Source organism: Neodiprion virginianus, chromosome 6, assembly GCF_021901495.1.
Source record: "Neodiprion virginianus isolate iyNeoVirg1 chromosome 6, iyNeoVirg1.1, whole genome shotgun sequence".
Lineage (NCBI taxonomy): Eukaryota > Metazoa > Arthropoda > Insecta > Hymenoptera > Diprionidae > Neodiprion > Neodiprion virginianus.
Window position 1 is genome coordinate 8,170,505 of NC_060882.1, and position 21,816 is coordinate 8,192,320.

The 21,816-nt window shown below is 38.7% G+C and overlaps 1 protein-coding gene across 4 annotated transcripts in view; it reads left to right on the plus strand.

Annotated features, from left to right (window-relative positions):
* Positions 1–21,816, plus strand: part of LOC124308104 (synaptotagmin-5) — a 61,571-nt gene that overhangs the window by 5,365 nt on the left and 34,390 nt on the right. For 2 of the 4 annotated variants that reach the window (XM_046770462.1, XM_046770463.1), the window contains exon 3: positions 21,341–21,612. In XM_046770462.1, the coding sequence (XP_046626418.1) occupies positions 21,370–21,612 (243 nt within the window). In that variant the 5' untranslated portion in view covers positions 21,341–21,369. Of the gene's footprint in view, positions 1–19,728; positions 20,129–21,340; positions 21,613–21,816 lie in introns of those variants that run through there. The other 2 variants (XM_046770461.1, XM_046770465.1) reach the window with 2 other exon arrangements.

Consider the following 21,816-nt stretch of genomic DNA (forward strand, 5'->3'; position numbering starts at 1 on the left):
CGGCCGTTGATTTGGGAACATAGTAATACTCGTGGGTTGTAATCTATTTATTTCAATGGTCATGAGTACAGATCGTATTCAGAATTGGCAGCTTGGAATCGATTGAAGATACAATTATTTACGTATTAACGGTCACTCGTTTAACAGCAGTTATATATGATTTTTGGTAACGTATTGTAATTTTTATAAATTTTGTAATATTCAATCCAAATCATGCATTAAAAATTTACTAATTCTAAATAGCTTAGTCCTTGGATCGAAAATAATTTCCAGCTGTAGTTACTAAACGCGATATTCAGCTTATTAATTTTCTAAAATCACTTTTATAGCTGCAACGAAAAATTTTACAAGTCTACGAGTGTTACTATTATTTTTAGACACAGTTACTTGTCTTTTTTTTCCTAGTCTGCATTGCTATAATATACTGTGAAATATATATTACCGAGAACTGCAACCGCGCCAACAACTATACACGGTTACTCGGACCACATATCGTTGTAATAAAACAGCAACAACAAACAAACGTTATCGTTCGTACAAACATTTCGCAACATTTTCTTACAGTAGCTACAATAAAACGAAAATCCTTCGATCGTCCCACAATTCGCGTGAATGAAAATTTCTGCAAGACGGGTTAGATAAATTCCTTTAAAATCGTGGCTATTCGCGGCCGTGAAACTTTTTCCTTGAAGGGCAAAAAAAACAAAATAAAATAAAAAATAAAAACAAAAATAAACAGAAACATGAAAAGGGTGGACACGAGGTAGGAAGTGGTCTTGAGAGGAACTCCACCCCTGTCATCCCCGTCCCTATTTTTCGACCTCCACCCCTTGCCGACCGCCCTCGCCGCGCGTTTCATTGTGCAAACGTAATCAGCGTGGGCGTCGCGACGCCGGGCGTCCCTCGGTGGGGTTCGCGCCGTTGGGGGGCAACGAGGGAAGGGCTCGAGGGTATATAGTCGCGGCCCTTGTTTACCCAGAAACGTTAGGATAGCTGTGTCACCGCGAATGACGAAGCCGTTCCGTTTCGTTTCGTTGCGTTCCGTTTCTTCGACGATACCTTGAGCAGCCTTTCCCGGCCTTTATTCCACGCGACCTATCACCCATTGGCGCCAGTTTATTATTGTTTATTCCGTATAACGAAGGGTAAGAAACCGCTTCACACGTGTTACAATCGAGTTGTTCCTCCGCCCCTCGCCCCCTCGTTCTTTTTCCGATCATCTTGATCGTCGGCTCTCAACCGTTTTTACGACGCCTTACCGGATTACGGTCACCGTCCACACGTCACGAGAGAATAGGAATTTCTTTCTCATATTCTATTTATTTGTCACTCCCGAGTGCACGAATACGACTACTTTACGATCGTATTTTTCTTACTCCGTCACATTCGGTTGTGCCATAAGCAACGACGTTATTCCTCGCGTTAAACTTTCTTGGAAAAATAAAAATCGAATCCTTTTTCAGTCCGGGGTTCAGGCCTGGTTTCTATGGTATTACTCGAGGGTCGGTTTTATATATATATATACAATATATAATATATAGGTTGAGGGCTAGTTCCTCGATAATATATCGCGCCTGCATATCAAATCCACAATTCTGCTGAGGGTACAAATTCGTTTAACCATTTCGTTTTATCCAACAATATTTTACCCTACGTTTTTCACGTTTATTATTATAGTCTTGTGATTTTATGAACACGGGTTTCGTTGAATTTGATAAAACATTGCAGCTAGCTGAGTTCTGTAATACATGTGCTTGAATTTTGTGAAATTGATCGACGTGTAGGGCTCTTCTCGTCGTTTCATTCATTGAATTTTCACGCATTCCCGTCATATAATAACCAGAAAAATGAAGCTAATAAAATTCAACACCCGCGGCTTATCCGGAAAATCATTATCATTATCTTGTTCCTCGCTTTGTGTTATACAGAACCAATATCGACTCTTGTAGGCCGGGTACAAATTGCATCGATACAAGGATTACGTTTTTCCTCGTCTCTGACATGTAATCTTCTGTACGAAAAATGATAAATTTAATAACAGCGCCGATGTCAGTACATGTATGTATAAATGTACATGGATTGACGGTATATTCGTTTGAAATAAGTTAAGCCAAATGACTTTCCTGTAATTTATTTCGAGCTGCGCTTTACCGCGTAACTTAATGCCCTTTCATCTTCTTTACCAGACTTTTCTCTCCTCTTTTTCCATCGAGACACCTACGCAATACGCATGTAACGTAACACCCATTTAACGTAGGCACGTACATAAGAGTACCCACGACACATGTAACGAAGCAATTACGCGGCAACCCAAAAGCAGTTTGTTTCTGTTCGCATATACGGGTAAAATTTGCAAATTTTCAAGGTAAGAGTTGTCTCTGAAGTGGGAACAATTATCTTGCTGTGGTATTACTTTCATTAACGCATGTAACATCGCCCAAGGGATAGGCGTGGCTCTCGGGCACTTCCAACTTTTACGAGTTGACAAGCGGCGAGGTTCCCTGATTGCGACACGAGTTATACCTCACCCGTACCTATTACGCGTTTGTTTCCATAGCGATAACTTTGCGCAGATAGTAGCATATATACAGGGTGCGCACACACAACGCCATCAACTTCACCGAACGAATTAGTCGGATCAAAATACCCGATCTCGTTTATCACCCCCTTGGTTTGTGCTCTTTGTAATGGAACATAGATTTATAGTTGTGCAAACGGGATTGTTGCAAAATTGTAAACAGCGTAAGCTGCAAGAAAGAATTTTCGCACAAATTAACCATTTTTATTCTGATTTTATTTTTTTGCATCGATATGAAAAAGATATGCTTGATCACAAAATGAAATCAAACAACGTTTTGCATAATTTTTCTGCGGCGATCGATGGCAGTCGTATGCTGAATATATAAATATATATATATATACGTGGGTGTGTGTGTGTCTGTAATACGTATTATATTTACAGCTCTGGTAAGAAGAGCTGTGTAGCAGGGTAGCTGTCATGTTGATGGGTTATACCTGAGTATAATGTATTTTTCGTTCGAAATATGAAGATGTGTCGTGAGAAAAAAAAAACGCGACCTTTGAGTGGCTGATATATAGAGGAAAAAGTTTTTGAAGCCAACGGTGTAACTCGCAACGAAGATATCGAGTTTGACTGAGCCTGATAAATTTTTACAATGTATACCGTATATCTATAGCTTACACCAATTCCTTTATCTAATCTTGTAAATGTTTCGAAAACTATATATTACGCGTATGTATGTATGCACATATGCCCGTGTTTTACATGCCAGCATGAAAAATGTTTTACCTACAACCCGTTTTCAAATTTGCCTCTAAATGTGTGGGTGATTTTTTTCAGAGCTTGTACAATGATCACCGATTCCATAGGAAATATTTGTTGTTGGAAAAACTTCATCAATTAGGAAAAAAAAACATTTATTCTAGAAATGAAAAAAAAAAGTCAAAACTTTGGAGCGTTTTTCCGGATGATAAACAAATCGTTTGATATTTTTACTCAGGTAATTGGTTGAAAATTTAATTTCTTGCAACTTTTTTCCGTTCTTCTCTCGTTTTTTATTTTTCTTCGCTGTATCATTCGGTAAACAGAGAACATCAATTCTGCAGAAATTCAAGAAAATACACTTATAATAATTTGAGAAGATATTCGCTTCGGCCGAAGTGGCGGCTGGGTCGGAAAAAATTGTCAAAAGAAAAAGACGGGATTATATAAACGACACACCGGCAACCATCAAAGAATTATAATACAGCTTTTCGTCCGGCAGTGCGGATAGCCGAATTTCATCGTTAAACCTCCGGTGTTCGGGGTTTTCACCGACCGAAAAGATATAGCTAACGTTAGGCTTAATTGGTCACCGTTTACCATCCGCTCTTGTACATTAACTCGAATTCAACGACCGCAGCTGGACCATGAAACGACTCACAGTCCAGATGTTCCCGAACCCGCAGCTTAATTTGACATTTACATCGATCCGAAAGTGTCCGGCTTTCATTCTCCGCTTCAATGATTGATTGGCGACCCAAGGTAGCCAAGTAAAATTTTTTATACCGGTATCGTCCCAGCGAAAATAATAATTATCGTTTTGAAAATTACCGAGCTATTAAATGAATAGCAAAATATACGATGTTGGATCTCTCTCACGGTTATAAAACAAAATACACGTATATTTCTGATTGGTCCATATAATTTTACACTCTTTGATAAAAGAAAAAAAAAAACGGTCAACTCAAACCTATTCGGAGGTCGGTTGTTGTTAACAATTGAGACTGAATTGCTTTTCAGTTGCTGAAAAAAAAAACAAATTGCTTCTTACTTTTCATTTCTGTAACGGAGATTTTGCATAATAACTTTTTCGATTTCTGTAGTCGTTTGAGAAACGCTGTACAAAAAACGACAACGGCGTGGAAAACTCAGTCACGCAGAGTACGGAGGTTTGCAATTAGCACTATTGTAATCAAGATCGTATCAATTATCGGAGTTGGAAATTCGCCGCAGGGCTATTCAAACGCCAGAGCGGATCCTGGAGTTACGAAACGTCATATTGGCTTCGCTTCCGTGCCGCAAAACTATTGATCACGAATAGTGGGGTGAATATTAATCACGAAATTGTACTCGATTGAGAAACTAACGTCCGTTATTAATTTTCTTTGGCTGCAGCTTCTTTTTAAAACCTCTTATTACTCGACACGAAATACGAGCCAATTAAAATACGGCGAGTTACATCGGGGAGCAAAGAGATAAGCCAACGATCTTTCTCGGTCTTAACGGCTTTTTTCCCGTGAGAAAAAATTATCAATTTCTTGAAAGTATCACTCATTATCAGCAGAGTATAAAACTTAGGAGAGAATCGCTGTTAAATTGAAGGAATAAAAGTTCGATGTATTCCGGGAAGCTTTTCTATTTAAACTCTGTACGACATTGCGATAAATCAAATTACGTGTAATTTGAACGACTCGGTCTCACCGGTAATTTATTATCACGAGAATTCCCGCTCAGGCGTTATCTCGAAACGGAAAACCTCCGTATTTCCTCGATTCTCTCACCCAGTCTGACTGCTAACCCCGTTAACGTAATATCGGTCAGTTTAAATGAGGAACTCTCGGACCACTGGATTTTAACTTCAGCATTAGGGACCAATTTGTGCGCAATTAGCTCAGGCCTGGCACGAATCAATGATGGATTAATATATTACGCGGGGAAAACAAGAAATGGAAAAGTTTCGCCACACGGGTATAAGTAGTGTTGAGTATTCTCATTTCTTACCACCTATTTTATATCCATTTTTTGTATATTTAGAAAATTTCATCACATTTCTTTGCGATTATTTTGCATTTTCTCATAGTATATTAATAGGTTCTCAATATTCAAGAGTAATTGTTGCGGTGTAATGTAAATTATTATTGTTAGAAACAAATTGATCAAAACAACTTGAGAATTGAAAGAATAATTCATTTTCGAGAAAGTTACTTGGTGTACAGGACACATGTATATGTTTTACATGACTTGTAAGTTTTTGGGATCGCTGATTACAAATCCGAAATCGGATTTAAAAAATTCAACACGGCGGATCCAGTCAGCGAACCCGCCAACCCCTGCTTAGAGTTTCTGACTGGATTCGACCAAATTTAAGATTTTCGTCCGCCATACGAGTCCGTCATCTTGAATTTTTGAAATCCGATTTCAGATTCCTAAGCAACGACCCCAAAAATTGTAGAATACTGTCTTGTTACAAATGTTGACTCAGCACAATAACATGTGCCTCAAAGGGTTAAGGACGAATGGATCCGACAGTCTGACGTGAATCGAGAGGGTCTTGGGTAGTAAGGACGTTGTTTTAGTACCCTGTTCACTATTATTGTGGCAAATGATACTCCTGGAAATTTCGCAAAGCTTTATTTTTTCTTTTTCTAACTTTTCGTTCAGACTGTGGATCCCTTTCATCATTAGAATGACTCACGTCGGTCGAACTCTGTGTTTCGCAGAATGCCGATGAAAAGGTTAGCTCAGATATATCAAAGAAGCTGTAGATCCGGAACCAACTTCGAGACACCAGCACCCACAAATTGAGTTACGTTTCAAAGAAATGCTTTATCTGATATTTGAGCAATACCATTTTAAAATATGCTCAGCAACACAGCGATTCAACTCGTGTCAGACCCTCAGAAAAAAGTGGCGAAAATATAAGAGCTGACGATGAGCGAGAGAGAAATTTAATTTTCGTATTATTGTATATTTTTTAACAGAATTAACTTTCGCACTTCTTAACATCATTCTATATAATATTCATGCTAGAATTAATAGGAACAGTGATTCGAATTTTTTTGAAATTCAATATACTCGGAATCATATGACGCTTCATGTAATAAACGAAGGCTTTCATCACGGGCAAGAAATTCGGAATTGTAATTAATTTTCTACAGTAATTAACGGCTATATCCGTCTACCAAAAAGAACCGATAATTCCATTCGGGCATATTCCTACCCGAAGCTTTTGATCCTGCCGTGATTAAAAGTTATGGATATAAATTCTATTTGCCAAGGCAAGTAAATATTGAACTTTTCGATCTCAACTTGCCCTTGCCTTGCGATTTTTATGTTCCCTCCTCGATAGGAACCAAAGATCACGTGTTTAACCCCGCTGCTCGAGCAAAAAAAAAAAAAAAAATTGAAAACGAGAACGAAGAAAAACTTCTTCGAATCCTCTGAGAGTGAAATGACTTCGTTTTTGCGAAGTTCGGGAACGGTTTTTATCCGACCTAATGCGTTGCTGGAATTGTATACATGTACGTTTTAAATCGTACAAGTTCGGCTCGCGATCTTTTTCGAGACACGATTTATCACCGGTTAGCAGTTAACGGCGACCCGAAAGGATCAGGATCGATTTTCGGTTTCCTACTCGCGTTATCTCTCCTCTCCGAAGTCTCTTGTTCTACTTTTCGTGCAAGCAGTCTTGCCAGAAGAGATTCAGCAGTCGTGGCAAATCCGATCAGCCAGCAAAGGGGTCGACTAACGATAAGTGCTCATCCCGTCTCGGGGATCACGGTGCGTATAGTTTAGGACTCTGTCGTTTAGTTTATCGGGGAAGAAAAAAGCCCGACCTAACGCTATTATTATGACCTTACGGAGAACCTTGAATCTTGTAAGTCTCGAACAAACAAAAACCGTGCTGCAATTATGTTTCTTCGCCGTAAGAAATCCTGCACAATTCCCATCGCTGTGTTGGAAAAACAACTTTGCAGTTCTAGGAGGATAATTCATTTCATTATTCGATTCTGTATCAATTTTTCTTATTAAATACCCGCTAAGGGTTGTTGAAACGCGTATTTTCATGAATATTTTATCAGCTGCGTATCTTCGAGACTTGTTGTTTTTGGCTACGTAATAAGACTGTTACATATTTCCACTTGCAGGCGGTGTGTGTTGAGGCGTGCTGATTTATGTTTTTAATTTCGTCGGATGTAGTCCCTGTTGTGGAGATAAGTTATATACATTTATAATATACAGTAATAAACTTGCGTGGTGCGAAACGTTCTCATTTTTTGCTCCATCGTTATTTTTGCATACCAAGACTCGGCTTCCTTTCTAAATTTATGTCAATACTTACGTTAACTGATTGTGAGTAGGTCCCGTGTAGATGTAAGGTTGAAAAATATTCCCAGGATGCGATCTTGCAAAAAGAGGGATAATTCTTTTATCCCCAATGCTATGTTTACATGCTTACATTTTTTCTCTCATTTGTGTAATCAACGAAAAGATATAAATTCTTGAACGTCAATAAACGCGCAGAGAACTGATATTATAGCTGCTCGGGTAAAATACCATTTCATCGTACTGTATTCACGTTAAAACGTCGGGCGCCATAAATACAATTATTTCTTCACAGTCTGATTGATACTGATTGCTTCAAAGTTTATTTTGCCTGAAATCGTTATAATGAGCGCATCTTAAGCAGGAGAATAAGAAAACATTGAAAATTGCATAACGTCGACCCACCAATTAGAAATATAGGTTTAAAACAAAGAAACGCATTAAGCCGGCAATATAAATCGCTCGAATAAGTCGCTTATTCATCTTTCCTCCTGTAATTACTTACTTGAAATCTCACCCGCATCATATTAGTTGTAGAGAGAAATCGGAACCGTTTTTAATAATTGACACGAAGAAATTCTCTCTATAACCTAGATTCTTCTTATTTTCCAAATCTCCTCGGTGAATTCTATATATCTGCAGATTTGAATGCAATTTCTCTGCTGCACTAATATATATATGCGTGTACTATATATTTACACACACAAATACACACACAAAAACCTATGTACATGAGAGCTGACGGGTAGACTGCGATTTGAAATGCAAAGGCAGCTTTGCAGCTACCCGTCGCGGTGGTGAACACGGGCGAAAGACGAGCGTGGATGAACTCTGACATTTCTCCTTCAGCACAAGGCGATGCCCAATAAGGCGAGAACAACCGTATTAATAACGTTTCAACGAGTATTACACGCGGAAATTTATAGGGTTGAAAAATACGTATATGATGCCTGTATTAAGGGTCAAGGTATATATATGTATATATATCACATATACACAGGAAATGCGAAAACGTATACGAGGAGCATGAACAATTGACGAGATTCATCCGCCCGCAATTTCAGATATGTTTTATCGAAATCCACCTGCATTTCGACAACCAGGAGTATATTCCTGTAAGATGTACTCTGAATTGCATAGATGTAGGTGGATTTATCCGACGTTAAATTGCCCTCGGAACATTCCTACGAAATAACGGGGTAGCCGGTAGGTGTAGTATGGAGTGTGAAACGGATCAGAGTTGAACGCCGTGGGGTCGGTTTGAATTCGAAATCGATCGAACTCGTGACGCAGGGAAGCGAAAAGGAGAGATAAAAAGACATCCGAAACTAGAGGCGAAGTCGAGGTTCGAAATAAGACGCTAACAACCAGCGTAAATCAGTTTTTGCATGTCGATGTCAACGCGATATCTCAGAAGAGACTCTGTACACAGCGTATAGTCAAACTTGATAAGGTGGCTTATTTCGGCCGAAAATTCGATCCACCACTTCTCAAGGCTATCAAGCTGAATATCGCCTAACGTCATTCAAGTTTCCCATCGTCGGAAATTACTCCGCAACCGTATTTACGATGTATAATGTAGCAATGCGAGCCCTTCTGCTGTTTTTTATCTGCAAACCGTACATACAATGCGTATCGAATTTCGGTAAAAAGACACCCCGAATTGCATAAATGCAGGCCGGTTAAGTTCACATGTTACATTAGCCACGTGATATTGCTACGGAGTAAGCGAGTATGTTCACGTAAAGAGAAGATAAATTGCAACCCGTTTGGATCTCGAAGTTTTTTTTTATTGAGATAAAATTGCTATTCTCAATATTGTATCGCCGGTGAGTCGTACGCGTATACTAATGCCGATTTTATACAATTGTACAAAAGCCACAAGATTGCTTCACAACAAGATTTCTAAGTACATGCTTATGTATGCGTATCTACAAACGCATACCCACTTACTCGATATCGTGTGCAATTCCTCCAACTATCGGAAAATGCCTTAACATCTCTCTGCAGCGCTTTCTCTCCCTTGCTATCTTTTACCGCAAGTTTACCTACCTCAGCAGTATACTTTCCATTTTTTGTTTTTTTTTTTGATAGAAAAGATGCAATCGTCAGGTAAAGAACAAATCAACTATGAAGCTGCCGGAGGAGGATATTACATGGAATACATTATTATTTTTCTTAATCTTTTTCTTTGATTTCTTGACAGTAGCTCGCTTCAATATCCAATACCAAAAATTGCAAGAGAATATAATAATTCAACATTGGATTCATAGAAGAATTTCCAAATTGTCCCGCTAATAATCGTATCGAAAAGGAATATCGGCCATTTACTCAATATTTTCAAATGAGTGTTATTGTTATTATTGTTATCGGAAGACTTTCTTTATTCGATAACAAGATGAGTTGGTAAATAATTAATTTTTTGGTTCGTTATCTTGCCTCGTTATTCGAATAATTATCCATCAAATTATCAAAGAATATTTTGAAATTTATATACAATATGCGACGCGATGCCTGCAAGACCAAAAATCGCGGTAACAACGCTAGATAAAGAGAGAGATTAGATAACGAAGGTGTAGATCAATACCTTGCACAGGGTAAACCAGCTTTGTCGTGGTTTATAGAGAAAGATATTATTAAATTGGGAGAAGAAAATATGTTGACGTATGGCAAACCCAAACGGTAAGACACGTCTAAAAATTTGTATGCAAAAAACAAAAAAAAAACATTAATTATACACGCTAAAATCTTTTGCTCAGGCATACTAATTCTTGCATGTATATATAATAATACATCGGTCACTTTTACACCCCCGCAATCACTCACGCGATCTTATTGCTGTATACAATGTAGAGAATTTACGGAATATGTTATCTTTATAAACCATCAGAGACAGGGTTCGCAAATTTATTCGCAACGTTCTGCGTTTGACAACTTTTTTTCGTTTCTTTCCAACTTTTTATTCTTCTCTTTATTCTAGAGCACTACATTAACCTTCGAAATTTTTATTCTATTGATTGATCTGTTTTATGCTTATGAGGTACGCCACACCAAATTCGCACTTGGACTTTTCCGCTGATTTTACAAATCGAATTGTACGATTCTATAATTTTCTTTTTTTTCTTTTACATCAAATGACTAAAACAAATTGAAACAACAAAATACGTGTTTTGCTTCGGCCTGTTTTTTTGCGTTAATAAGTCTTAGGCTTAGTCCAGTACAATCCAAATTATCATACCTTACAAACATTTGTTAATCTTCTACGTTCAAGCGTAATTTATTATTCGGTCGTCACAAGCGAATTATTCATTGCTCCGGAACTATTTTTTCAAACCGTGCATTTTCGGGAGAACTAAGTTCGGCTCTTTGTACCGATGATTCAATTTGGCAATAAAGTGTTACAACGAATAGAAAACCCTGTTAATTAATTGAATTGTCAGTATTAAAAAAAAAATATCACCTACATTGCTAAAAATAAAGGAGAAGGAGGAATTTTTTCGTCGTGTTTACGAGTAGAGCGTACGACTGCAAATCCATTTCACCCCGAAAATGAGTCAATTTTCGAGAGATGAAGGATAACTTTCACGCGAGTATAACTTTTTCAGCACGTAAGGCTGAAGTTGTGGATTATTCAAACGGCAATTGAAGGGATGAGGGGGTGTATGATGAAGACGGGATAAGTTTGAGAACTCGGTTTCGAAATGCTCGAGAAAGGTATAACTAAGTTCCTTGAAAAGTTTCAAGGTCAAGATCAAACTCCGCTAATATTTCTCAATTATTCAGTAATTCAATCCGTGAGAAAAATACAAGCGAAAAAAATATTCGTTTGTACAATTTTTTTTTTTTTTTCTTTTAGTCGAGACTCCTCGCGGCATGAAACAAGTTCGCATGACATACCGCGGGGATTTATTTGAACATTCGAAAGAGGCTTTTTTTTCTAATTCTGCTCTGCCACGCGACCTCAATGCGGAAACAATTGATTGACTTATCGAAAAGTGAAACAAGCCGATTTCCTTGATTAATACGCCGTTCACGAACTTCGTTAGCCGAACGAAATTGTCAATTCTCGTCAGGATGGACTGCATCTCTAGTCGAGGAGTTGACTAATCCAGAACGAGTGAAAGGGATGATAGTTCGCCCCGTGGGAAGAGGCGAGAAGGGTGAAATTTAACCGGGTGCAGAACGAAGGCTGACTACCGAAAACCGTGCTTGCCGAATCCACGGAAATTAAATAAGAGACCCCTCCAAACGACAGGGGTTAATGCTTGAGCGAGTTGATTCTGGAACGCAGGCTGAATTATCCCGTTCCGGTTTATTGTTTCACGCAGTATTTACAACAACAGTAAGCCGAGGATTTTCAAGGGTGGCAAATAGAGCGACAAGTTTGTCGGAGGGCTTTGAGGAAATTGGTTGGCCAAAAATCGATACTTGTTGTTAATCGTATTACGAGATAATCGCGCAGCGAGTATTGATCAAATTGTTATGCTCCTAAGCTACGAGGATCGCCTTGAAAATAGTCAAATAAAAAATATCTACCGAAACGATAAACGGATAATTGGATATCGATGCCTCGTTTCGAATCACGTCGAAGTTGTTAAAAAAATTCTAGTAGATTCGTTCGATTTGAATCTACCGTAACTCATTTTATTCAAGACTAGTTTTTACAAATTCATTATTTTACAAGTTTTCTTTCTTTTTTTTAGAAATCTTAAAATTAAATAGGTTTTGTAATGAAATGAATCATCGAGAGAGTGAAATAGGAAGAATCTGTTACATTTTTAACTATTATGAAGCGATTTGAGAAGAAGTATCGCTATATAAACTTTCGTTTGTAACTTTAGTCTTCCTTATATTTATGTATTTCCAAACACAAACCTTCCTGGCTCACGAATATAATACTTTGTAAAGTACTCATTTTACGACTATCTCGTAATATAAATCATAAAAAGTGTGAATTTGTGGCAAACCAACCTTTTTAATATCACCTCATAATTTATTCTCAGCGCAAACTTATCCGGTCCAGTCTAGTCCGCGTTTCATATAATTGTAAATTTTTGCAAGTACCCATCGGCGGATCGATCCACGCACAAATCTTACGCTGTTCCGTTTCATGTCAATTGGGTATAGAAATGGCGTGTACAAAGTATCAACATCGGCACTGCGTCTAGAATACTTGATTAAATCTACGAAATGAATTCGCAAACACTGTGCGAAATACTTGTATACGTATATATATAATATATATTGCTCCATCGCGTGGCTGTTTCTGGTGTTCGAAAATTAATGATCGCGAGACTTCCGGCAAATTTAAAAAAATTTTTTTTGCCCACACGGAACAGAGACTCGCCTTAATTTCATATTACCCACGTATAATAACCAGCAACGCGAGAGATGATTATCGCATATTCCAAGCAGTTAAAACGATCTGTATAATATCCACGATTTACAAAAACTGAACGTTCTAATGTGCAGTAAACGCGTGCTGTATTTTTCGCTGAAATTTCCACCGTTATTGCCCTCTGGAACCCGTTCGTACCATGGTCAAAGGTTTTATGCGCCGAATTGATTGAGCTATGCAAATTGTCTCACTAGCAATTTTACCGTCTGCAGTATTCGCTTCGGGCAATAAAAATTTACACAAGTGTAACGCGGACGAATATATATTGTCCTGACAGATAGAGACTAAACTATTTTATACATATTTACATATATACATATATTATATATATATATCATATATATATCTGTATAGTCGAATACGTACACACCTAGGTGGAGATAATCTCGTCAGGCCGCATTCTATTTACCCCTCTCCTTTCACCTGTTACGAGCTCTGTTTACCAAGTTTTAACTTATTGTCATTCGAGGATTGCTCTTGTTCCTCTGGAGACTGGAATGAAATTACTTAGAAGAAATTCATGAAATATATTACCAGTGGCACTCTTCATTATCTACACCGAAGCACCGGGAATATTGTACCAGGCGATAACCTGGATGCAATCGGGCGGAGTGACGGAGTAAAATAATTGGGTTTTGACACGTTAACCCAATGTTATCATTCACTCAATGTATGAGCGTAACGATGAAATTGTTACAAATTCGTTTTACCGGTGTAAAGCGGAACAAAGTTACGAACGAATCTCTGCTCTTATTATTCTTACTTTAACATCTTCTCTTTCGAAACGTATGCGAAGTGAACTCACCCTACCATTTCCCCCCCCCCCCCCTTTTTATACGCGTTTTCACGATTTCTAAAAATCGCTCTATCAATTAGGATACGATATTTTTATTTCCTTTGTCGTCGGCCATTTTATCGAGAACCTAGTAATAACTAAAGGTAGTGAAATAGTCAGATGTTCCGAGTCGAATGGAACTGGCATCGTAGAACTGCGAAGCATTGAAGGATATTATTTCAGAGTTCGATTGCTAATGAAAACGTTAATTGGACGGATCTTTGCAGAATTTCAATCTCATATATATGCAACTGTGCTCTGTGCACTCAACGCGATTATTCACGTTATTCAAATTTTTGTAATTGACCTTTCCTAGATCTTTTTATATACTCGTGGTCGAAAGTTTTTACTTCATCCATGCGATATAATTCCATTATCCCGATATCGCTTTGAATCTGTTAGGCAATCTACGTTTTGCTCAATATTTTTCAACTAATTTAATCAAGTGCCGATTTCGCTGAGGTATGCTGGTACGTAATCTCTTGCCTCTGTTCGCACAGAATCTTATTTAGGAATCCGAATTTCTACCAACGAAATGAAGAAGGATTCGAATTCGCATCATTACCAGTAGCTTGCAAATATCCGCCGCAAGTATGCTGTATTCCAGACTCTGATAAGCCCCGGAGTTTAGAACAGGTGTATAATTTTTGGCTTACTGAAAGGTGAAACAGTTTCAGAATTTCGAACGGTGAGATTTCACCTCGAAGTTATCGTCACTTAACGAGCTTCTAATTGCTCCAAGACCCGACTAATTACGCTTGAACTTCGTTAGGCGATGTCAAATTCTCAGCGACAATAATTACAGAGGATATCGAAATTTCGAAAATTGAATATGCGTTTCGACGCCACTGTAATTATTTTTTCAAACAAGTACGCACAGTCTTCAATTATACACTGTATCTCTGAAAAGCGCCACGACTCGATTCTTTGTTTACAGCAGAAAGTGCACTGCATCGATTATCCCTAATCAGTGGGCCATCGATAATTGAGAAAATTCTCGCAAGAATATCCCGTATCGGTTAACTTACTTTGTCCGTAGTAACCCGAGAATATCGTAAATCGTGTTACGGCTTACTTAATCCCGTCTCATCGTCATTACGTGCGAATCGAGTATCGAGCCAGAGGCTTTTCTTTATAACTGGATGTTGGAAGTTAATAATTGAAAAATGACTCGGTCTGTTATTTCTGTTCATTTGAATCCTTGGACGAATATTTAGCTGGCTACCAAGATTTCGTTCTTCAATATTCTTTACCATTTCTTGTTATCAGAAACCGTGGGTAAGAATATTCATGAATTCCCGGATTACCTTTATCCGTGAGACTCACCCGTAACTTTAATATTACACTTTTTTTCCCCCTGTAATCGTATCGTATACCTGTACGTATTATACAAAAAACTTTTCCATAGATCCGATGCCAGTCGGACTCTACCGTCTTAGGTGATCCTTTTTATATTTTTTCTTTCAATCCGTCCACGAAATAAGTATAAAGGTCAAATTTTTTTTCAGAGCAGTAGCTGATTCGAAGACAAATCGTTATCGACTAGCCGGAGAGTTTGAGTATCTCATTTTCCTTTTCATGTCAATCCTTGTAATCAAACATTCAAAACATAACAATTTTTATTTATTTCTTCTTCTATCGTCTTTTTCGTCTCATTCTCGAGAATCTCACGAACTGCAGATGAAAGAGAGGCCTTAGAATAAGAAGATGATCAAACACGCGACTTCATATACCGTTTTGATTGGGAAAAAGATATTTCACCGCAAAATTGGACATAACGCGATCTCTCTACACACACGCACACGCACAGATATTCATTCCGTGTTGCAACATTAGCTCTGAACTTTCATCTTCTTCGCGAGATTTCGCCGGAACTAATTACTTCGTTTTCCACCATCTCCGCGAAAAGACGCAAAAAACAAAAACAACTAATACTCTCATCGAATTACGAGATTTACTGAAGAGAATAACTTCTCTCTCTTTCTGTCTGTCTCTCTGTTTTCAGAGAGTTCATCGCGATCGATAACGGATGTTCTGTGAAACTTGAACCTAGATTTCTTCGCTATCGTCTATAATAGTCTATATATTAGCTTTGACAAGTTCCGCACTTTCTTATTATTATAAAGTTTATCTGAAGGTTGGTCAGCCATACATCGATACCCTATTAATCTTATTACGAGATCACTGCATGTATTGATTATCGATTATCGAATTTCTGTATAAGTCAGAAACGAAGGCCTTTTCAAAAATGCGTGAATGAAAATGATTGGAATTATGCTGAAAAAGCTTAGATCACATCGAAGCTTCATTTAAAATCGTTTAAAAATTCTTAAAAATTTAGTATATTCGTTCGATTTCATTTTACGGTGACTCATTTCATTGAAAAAATTGTTTTATACAAATTCACTGAGACAGTTTCTTTTTTTTCTTGTCGTGGTAGCATCGTTAAATATTAAATTTTACACCATTTCACCTATAATCGTTTTGACCAATTATTAGCAGCATTAAATTGACCACTGAGAACGAAAAGAAGAATTGTTACAGCGACTTTGTAGGAAATAGTATTTTGAATTCTGACGAATCTACTAGATTCAACCAAAGTTTCAAAACAACTTGAAATGACACACGGGTACGTAAGCTTTCGTTTACGATTCCAGTTCTTATCAAATTTTCTTTCTTCAAAGAGATTTCCGTAACTTATAAAACAAGAATATTTATCTCGAGCCTAGCAGAGGTGTCGAATAAGACGGATTTAAGAGAAGATCCGAATGGCTTCGCGCAGCAAGTCGAACCTCAAGCTTTGAGTAATTAAAAGCAATCCCAAAAGTCAAGCTGTTGAAAAGTCTTACAGCCTGTTTATCATACTTCTCTTTTCGACTGGGTCTCAAAAAGACCAAAACTCGGTCTCGAGTCTCGTTTCAAAGTTTTTGTCCCGTCCGGATCCGCTTCGCGAGGCGAAAAGCCACTTGCTGGCATAACCAGCAACAGCTCTGCAGAGATTTACCGTTCTTCCGTTTTTCTTCTCAGACAGAGATTCATTCCGCTCTCTGTAGGACACTTCAGGGTACGGCTAAGCCGAGATCCAACCTCGGCGAATTTATTAGCCCCACGTTCCACATGCCGCGTATCTTAAGCTTTGCCGACAGGAGTCGGACAAAAAATGACCAGGAAAATTTTGCGGCTCTCTTTTTTTAAACTTCCGTCATGCGCATCCGGTCATTCGTTATTTGCCATGGAAAATTTTTCAGTGCTACTTTTGCGGTATCATTTTTACTTACTTTATTTCTTTCCCCCAAGCTGAAATTGAGCTTTGAAGTAACACGCATACTGCATAAATTAATTATCGACTTTACAGTTTACACTTTAAGCGCTTGAAACTCCCGAGAAACTACACGTAATATCGCAAATTTCCCACCCTCAGATTCTACAGAGTGATATATTTATTTACAAAGTGAACGTTCCAACACAGATATTCTCAAGCCTAGAATCGTTGAAGAAATTGATAAAAAACAACTTCCTTTAACGAAATATTCAACTCTAATACCGATCTATAAGTTTTAAATAATTGATATATTGACGGTTTAACAGATTAGCAGATTAGACGAAATTGCTTTGCGAAAATAAACGAATGTTTACATTTAGAGAAAATTTAACCGGTGGTATCGTTTGCACACCTGTGACGATACGTATAATACGGATTCTGCCGACAAGAGCATGGCAACTGATAAAGCAGTTACAGAGTTTAGAACCAGAGCTTGTATCTCCACCATAGTGGTGACGTAGCCTGTGTCTCCGGGCAACCGCCAATATCTATCATTATTGTGTTATCGTTATGACCGCCCAAGGGTGAAGAAAATGTCCCCCGCATACATAGACAAGCGTAGTAGATGACTAGGATTTATGGCCGGAGGATATATCTCGGGAGAATTTCGGATTCATAGGAGTATAGATGGAAATTGAATCCGGACGTCGTTTGTGGCTTTTCGTAAGATTTTTTGTCGCTCCGCGTTACGCGAGCATCGATCGGAGAAGGCAAAAAGAAAAAGGAAATTGGTCTAGCGAATAAAAGCCACACGTAAGAATAGGAAGAAGGAGAAGAAAGTAAAGTGAAAAGGAGAATGAATGCGGGTAGCCTAAAACGTTTTTATCATTTTATACGAAGTCGCCGGTTGTATTTATACGACAGAAATACGGAATGGTCGAGGATTTTCCCCGAGGAAATAAGATTCTCCGTCAAAGACACGACCCCAAATATTTTCCCACTCTCCGCGACGACGAAAACTTCCGACCCAACTAATCGACGATTCTAAGGTATACAAACTCTAGAATTGGCACAATGTTAATATTGCACGAATTATGCTATATTCGTTTTCCCAAAGGTTCTCACGTTTATTCTTCGCCCTTATTTCGCTTCGACGTACGTACGTAACGCAGAATAAATCGAGCGACAACTTCAAGTCCAGTTTTCTTGAAGTTAGGGAAGTCGGATACAAAGAGAAAAAAGAAAGCCTCGCATTTTTGCGAAATCTTTGCTGGAAAGGAGTCGCTGTTGCAGGAATGCTTTTATCGCAAGTCTGAAATATCACGCCCTCGCGGATGCGAAACGTTCTTCGTCGTAATGAGATCACGGCTACCTTAAGGAACGCGACGTTAACTAGTTGCAGGCGTGAATTTTTCCTTACGGTAATAATAACCGAATTATTTCTACAACCGATCACGCATTATGTAACGCGACACTACACGACCTTTAGAAGTTAGGTAATTGAAGTTCTTACTCGCTGAGAAACGGGTAAGAATTCTTGATGAAATTTCGCAAATTGTAATCAATAAATTTGCAATTAGATACGCGGTTCAGGTACAACGATCCGTCTGGTAATTTGAATCGAAAGTCAATACGAATTACTTCGGATTGACGAAAACCGCACCTGATACTCTTGATTCGATTTTGGAAAATAAATTATCCCTGCGGTGTATAATTCAACCGACGCCAACGCACCGTTTTATTCAGCGGTTTTAATCTCTGGAGGATTTGAAATTTAATCGTGTGACGGATGGCGGCGTTTAACTATGAAATTAAATCGTCTTTGAAAAAGGAGCTTCGTCGTAGGAAGCATTCGATAGGGATTTGTTACTTCACACTCGGTTCTTGGAGTCGCCAAGAGTCTTGCAGACTGTCTGCAGTTGCGGTTTGATTAACAATGCCGCGGACATATTTCAAAATGAAAAACAGGGCATTGTTCGCTTATGATTAGAGCCGTTATCAGAGTGAATAAGTATCAATGACTTGGGATAATCACGCCGTCGTTCGGATTAAATTTTAGTTCTGATCCTGCGTTTACGGATGTGTTGTTCCAAGTGCTATTCGAATGCTATACGGTTACGCGATGAGATCATCGTCGCTAATTAGCTGCTCAATTGCCTGCTCGAACCATGATTTGCGCTAAAAATAGATACCCAACATCATATATCATACATAGCATTAAAGTTCGAAACCAAATTTCGGATGTTCGGATGTTCAGAAAGTGACGTCACCCAAAACTTTTTTTTCTCTTGACGTCATCGATCTATAGTAATCGAAAATCAGCTAGCCGAATTCTTCAGTCTGGAAACAAACGCGCAGTAGAGCGGACGGATGAGAATCGCGCTCCGCAAATTTCGAGTACCGGGTTCTCAACCTCCTGGATCCTGTGCTCGGGATCCGCTACCTGGTGAAACTTGACCTCCAGGTCAAGCGCTCCGTAGTTTCTGCGCTCCAGGACCATTACCTGGTGAAACTTGACTTCCCGGACAAGCGCTCCAGGTCCTTGACCTGGTGACTTTTGGCCTTCAGGACTAATTTTCCGTAGGTCTGGCTATCCAGATCCTCCACTGGTGGATCTCGACCTTCAGGACAAGAGTTCCGTAGTTCTGGCTAGCCAGGTCCTTGACCTGGTGATTTTTGACCTTCGCGAGTAATTTCTCGTGATTCCTGCACTCCAGGTCCTCTACCTGGTGGATCTCGACCTCCAGGACTCGCGCTCCGTAGTTTTGACTGTCCAGGTCCTTTACCTTGTGGAATTCGACCTCCAGGACTGGCGCATCGTAGTTACGTTTTGTTGAAATTGTTGCTGTACATTCAATATCTACCAACAACGTTATGGACTGGACGTCGAGATTCGCTGTGTAAATTATTGTGTATGTATTTCAACGTTTTGGCGAACGTCACGAAATAATTCGCGTTCGTGAGCTTAATTAGCGAAGCAATCAAAGGCGGAAATTAAATATTGAGAAAATGCTTTAATGGCAAGTAAGTATTTTTAGTTTAACGTCCGAAACGCAGCAACCTTATTCATTTTACGACATATGAAGTCTTACATGTCTTTTATCCGTGATTATTATGACTACTAGATCAGTTGAAATGGAGGTAAAACGGGTGATTTCACCCTTTGTGACAGTATATTACGATACATACGGGCAGAATTATCAGGTAGTGAGTTATGTTTTAACATTCTACGAATGTACGCTAAATTGATGACAGTACGGCTTTATCCAGACGAGCCCAAAAATCAGCTGTACTAGGCATCCGACCCCGAACGAAACTAGTTTTAAAGCTAGTTAATTATTATTTGAGAACCATTCGACTGCAGATTAATTTCTCAGATTTCACCTGTGCGGGATTTTGACGCGTCCTCTTTTCAAAACTCAGGCCAGAGTCGTTAAAATGTACCAACTCGACACCACGATAAAAAAAAAAAAAATACAAAATGAAATAAAAATCACAGCACGTTGCTGAATTTTAACGGTAATTTAATTTCAATTTAATTGTTTTTCAGAGCGTTGGAAAAGGAATTAGAGTATCTAATCTATTGCGTTTTAATTAAAAATTACATTTTGTATTTTGCAATCACGGGGGAGTAAAAAGTACAGATTATATTTCTATTTTGTTATTGAAAATTGTATGGAATACAAATTGTACTTGTGTTTTGTAATTAGATCGACATGAATTACATTTGCCATTTTTATTTAGAACTGAACAAAATACGAATTACATTTGTTGTTACAGATAATTTCAGTTTAGTTTACAATTCTTGCAAGTAATCGTCATTTTTATTCCGATCAATCGCGAGTTTCGAGTGTAATTATGAATATTTTTACTCGACTAAAATTCTTCAACGTATTCAATCACTGAATCAAAAATTGAAATATCATTCGCATTCCATTTTATTTCGATTACAAAATACAAGTGTAATTCACACTACGTCTACCTCCGATTAAAAAATTACACAAACGATCAATTCTCCTGTCGCCTCAACGAAAAATTGTATATTTGGTTTGTAATTTGTAACTGTCCCCAAACAATTCTGCCAATCACTGGTTGATTGACCTCTCGAATTACGCCGAAATCACACCCAATTAAACACCTGCTCTATCCGTACATACATAGTATACAAGCCGTAAAATAATTTCTCTTCGGAAATATATCCATTCTAAAATTTCTCTCCCGACTTTTGCCCCGCAGATCTGACGGGCCCGGGCTTAGGGTTGCAGATGGTGTCCTCAGCAGTGCTGGGGGCGGCGGCTGGGACCGGATTGGCCCTGGTCGTAGCGATGACGATAGTCGTCTACAGGTATTACGCTGTTAAACGGAAGGGGAAGTCCTGGAGCTCGTTGGACCGATGGCCTGACCCTCCGTCGACGACCAAGAATCGAGGTCAGAATTCCACCGGCGGTTCGACCGTCCTCAACTGCTGGAGGAAGCCTCAGCAGAGCTTTTACGCGGTCCAAACGGGGGTGAGTAAACTCGTCTGGTTTTCCGCGTCTGATGCACTTTCGTAATGTCGTGTAGGTATAGAGGTGGAGTAAGGACACCGCGGTGGCGAAATTACACAGAGATGAAATGCCGGTGAAAGATACTATGCGTGAATCTGTGCTGAGAGAAATTTTTAGTCACGGTTTGCCGCTCAGTCCTCGACTATTTTCATTTTTTACCGCAAT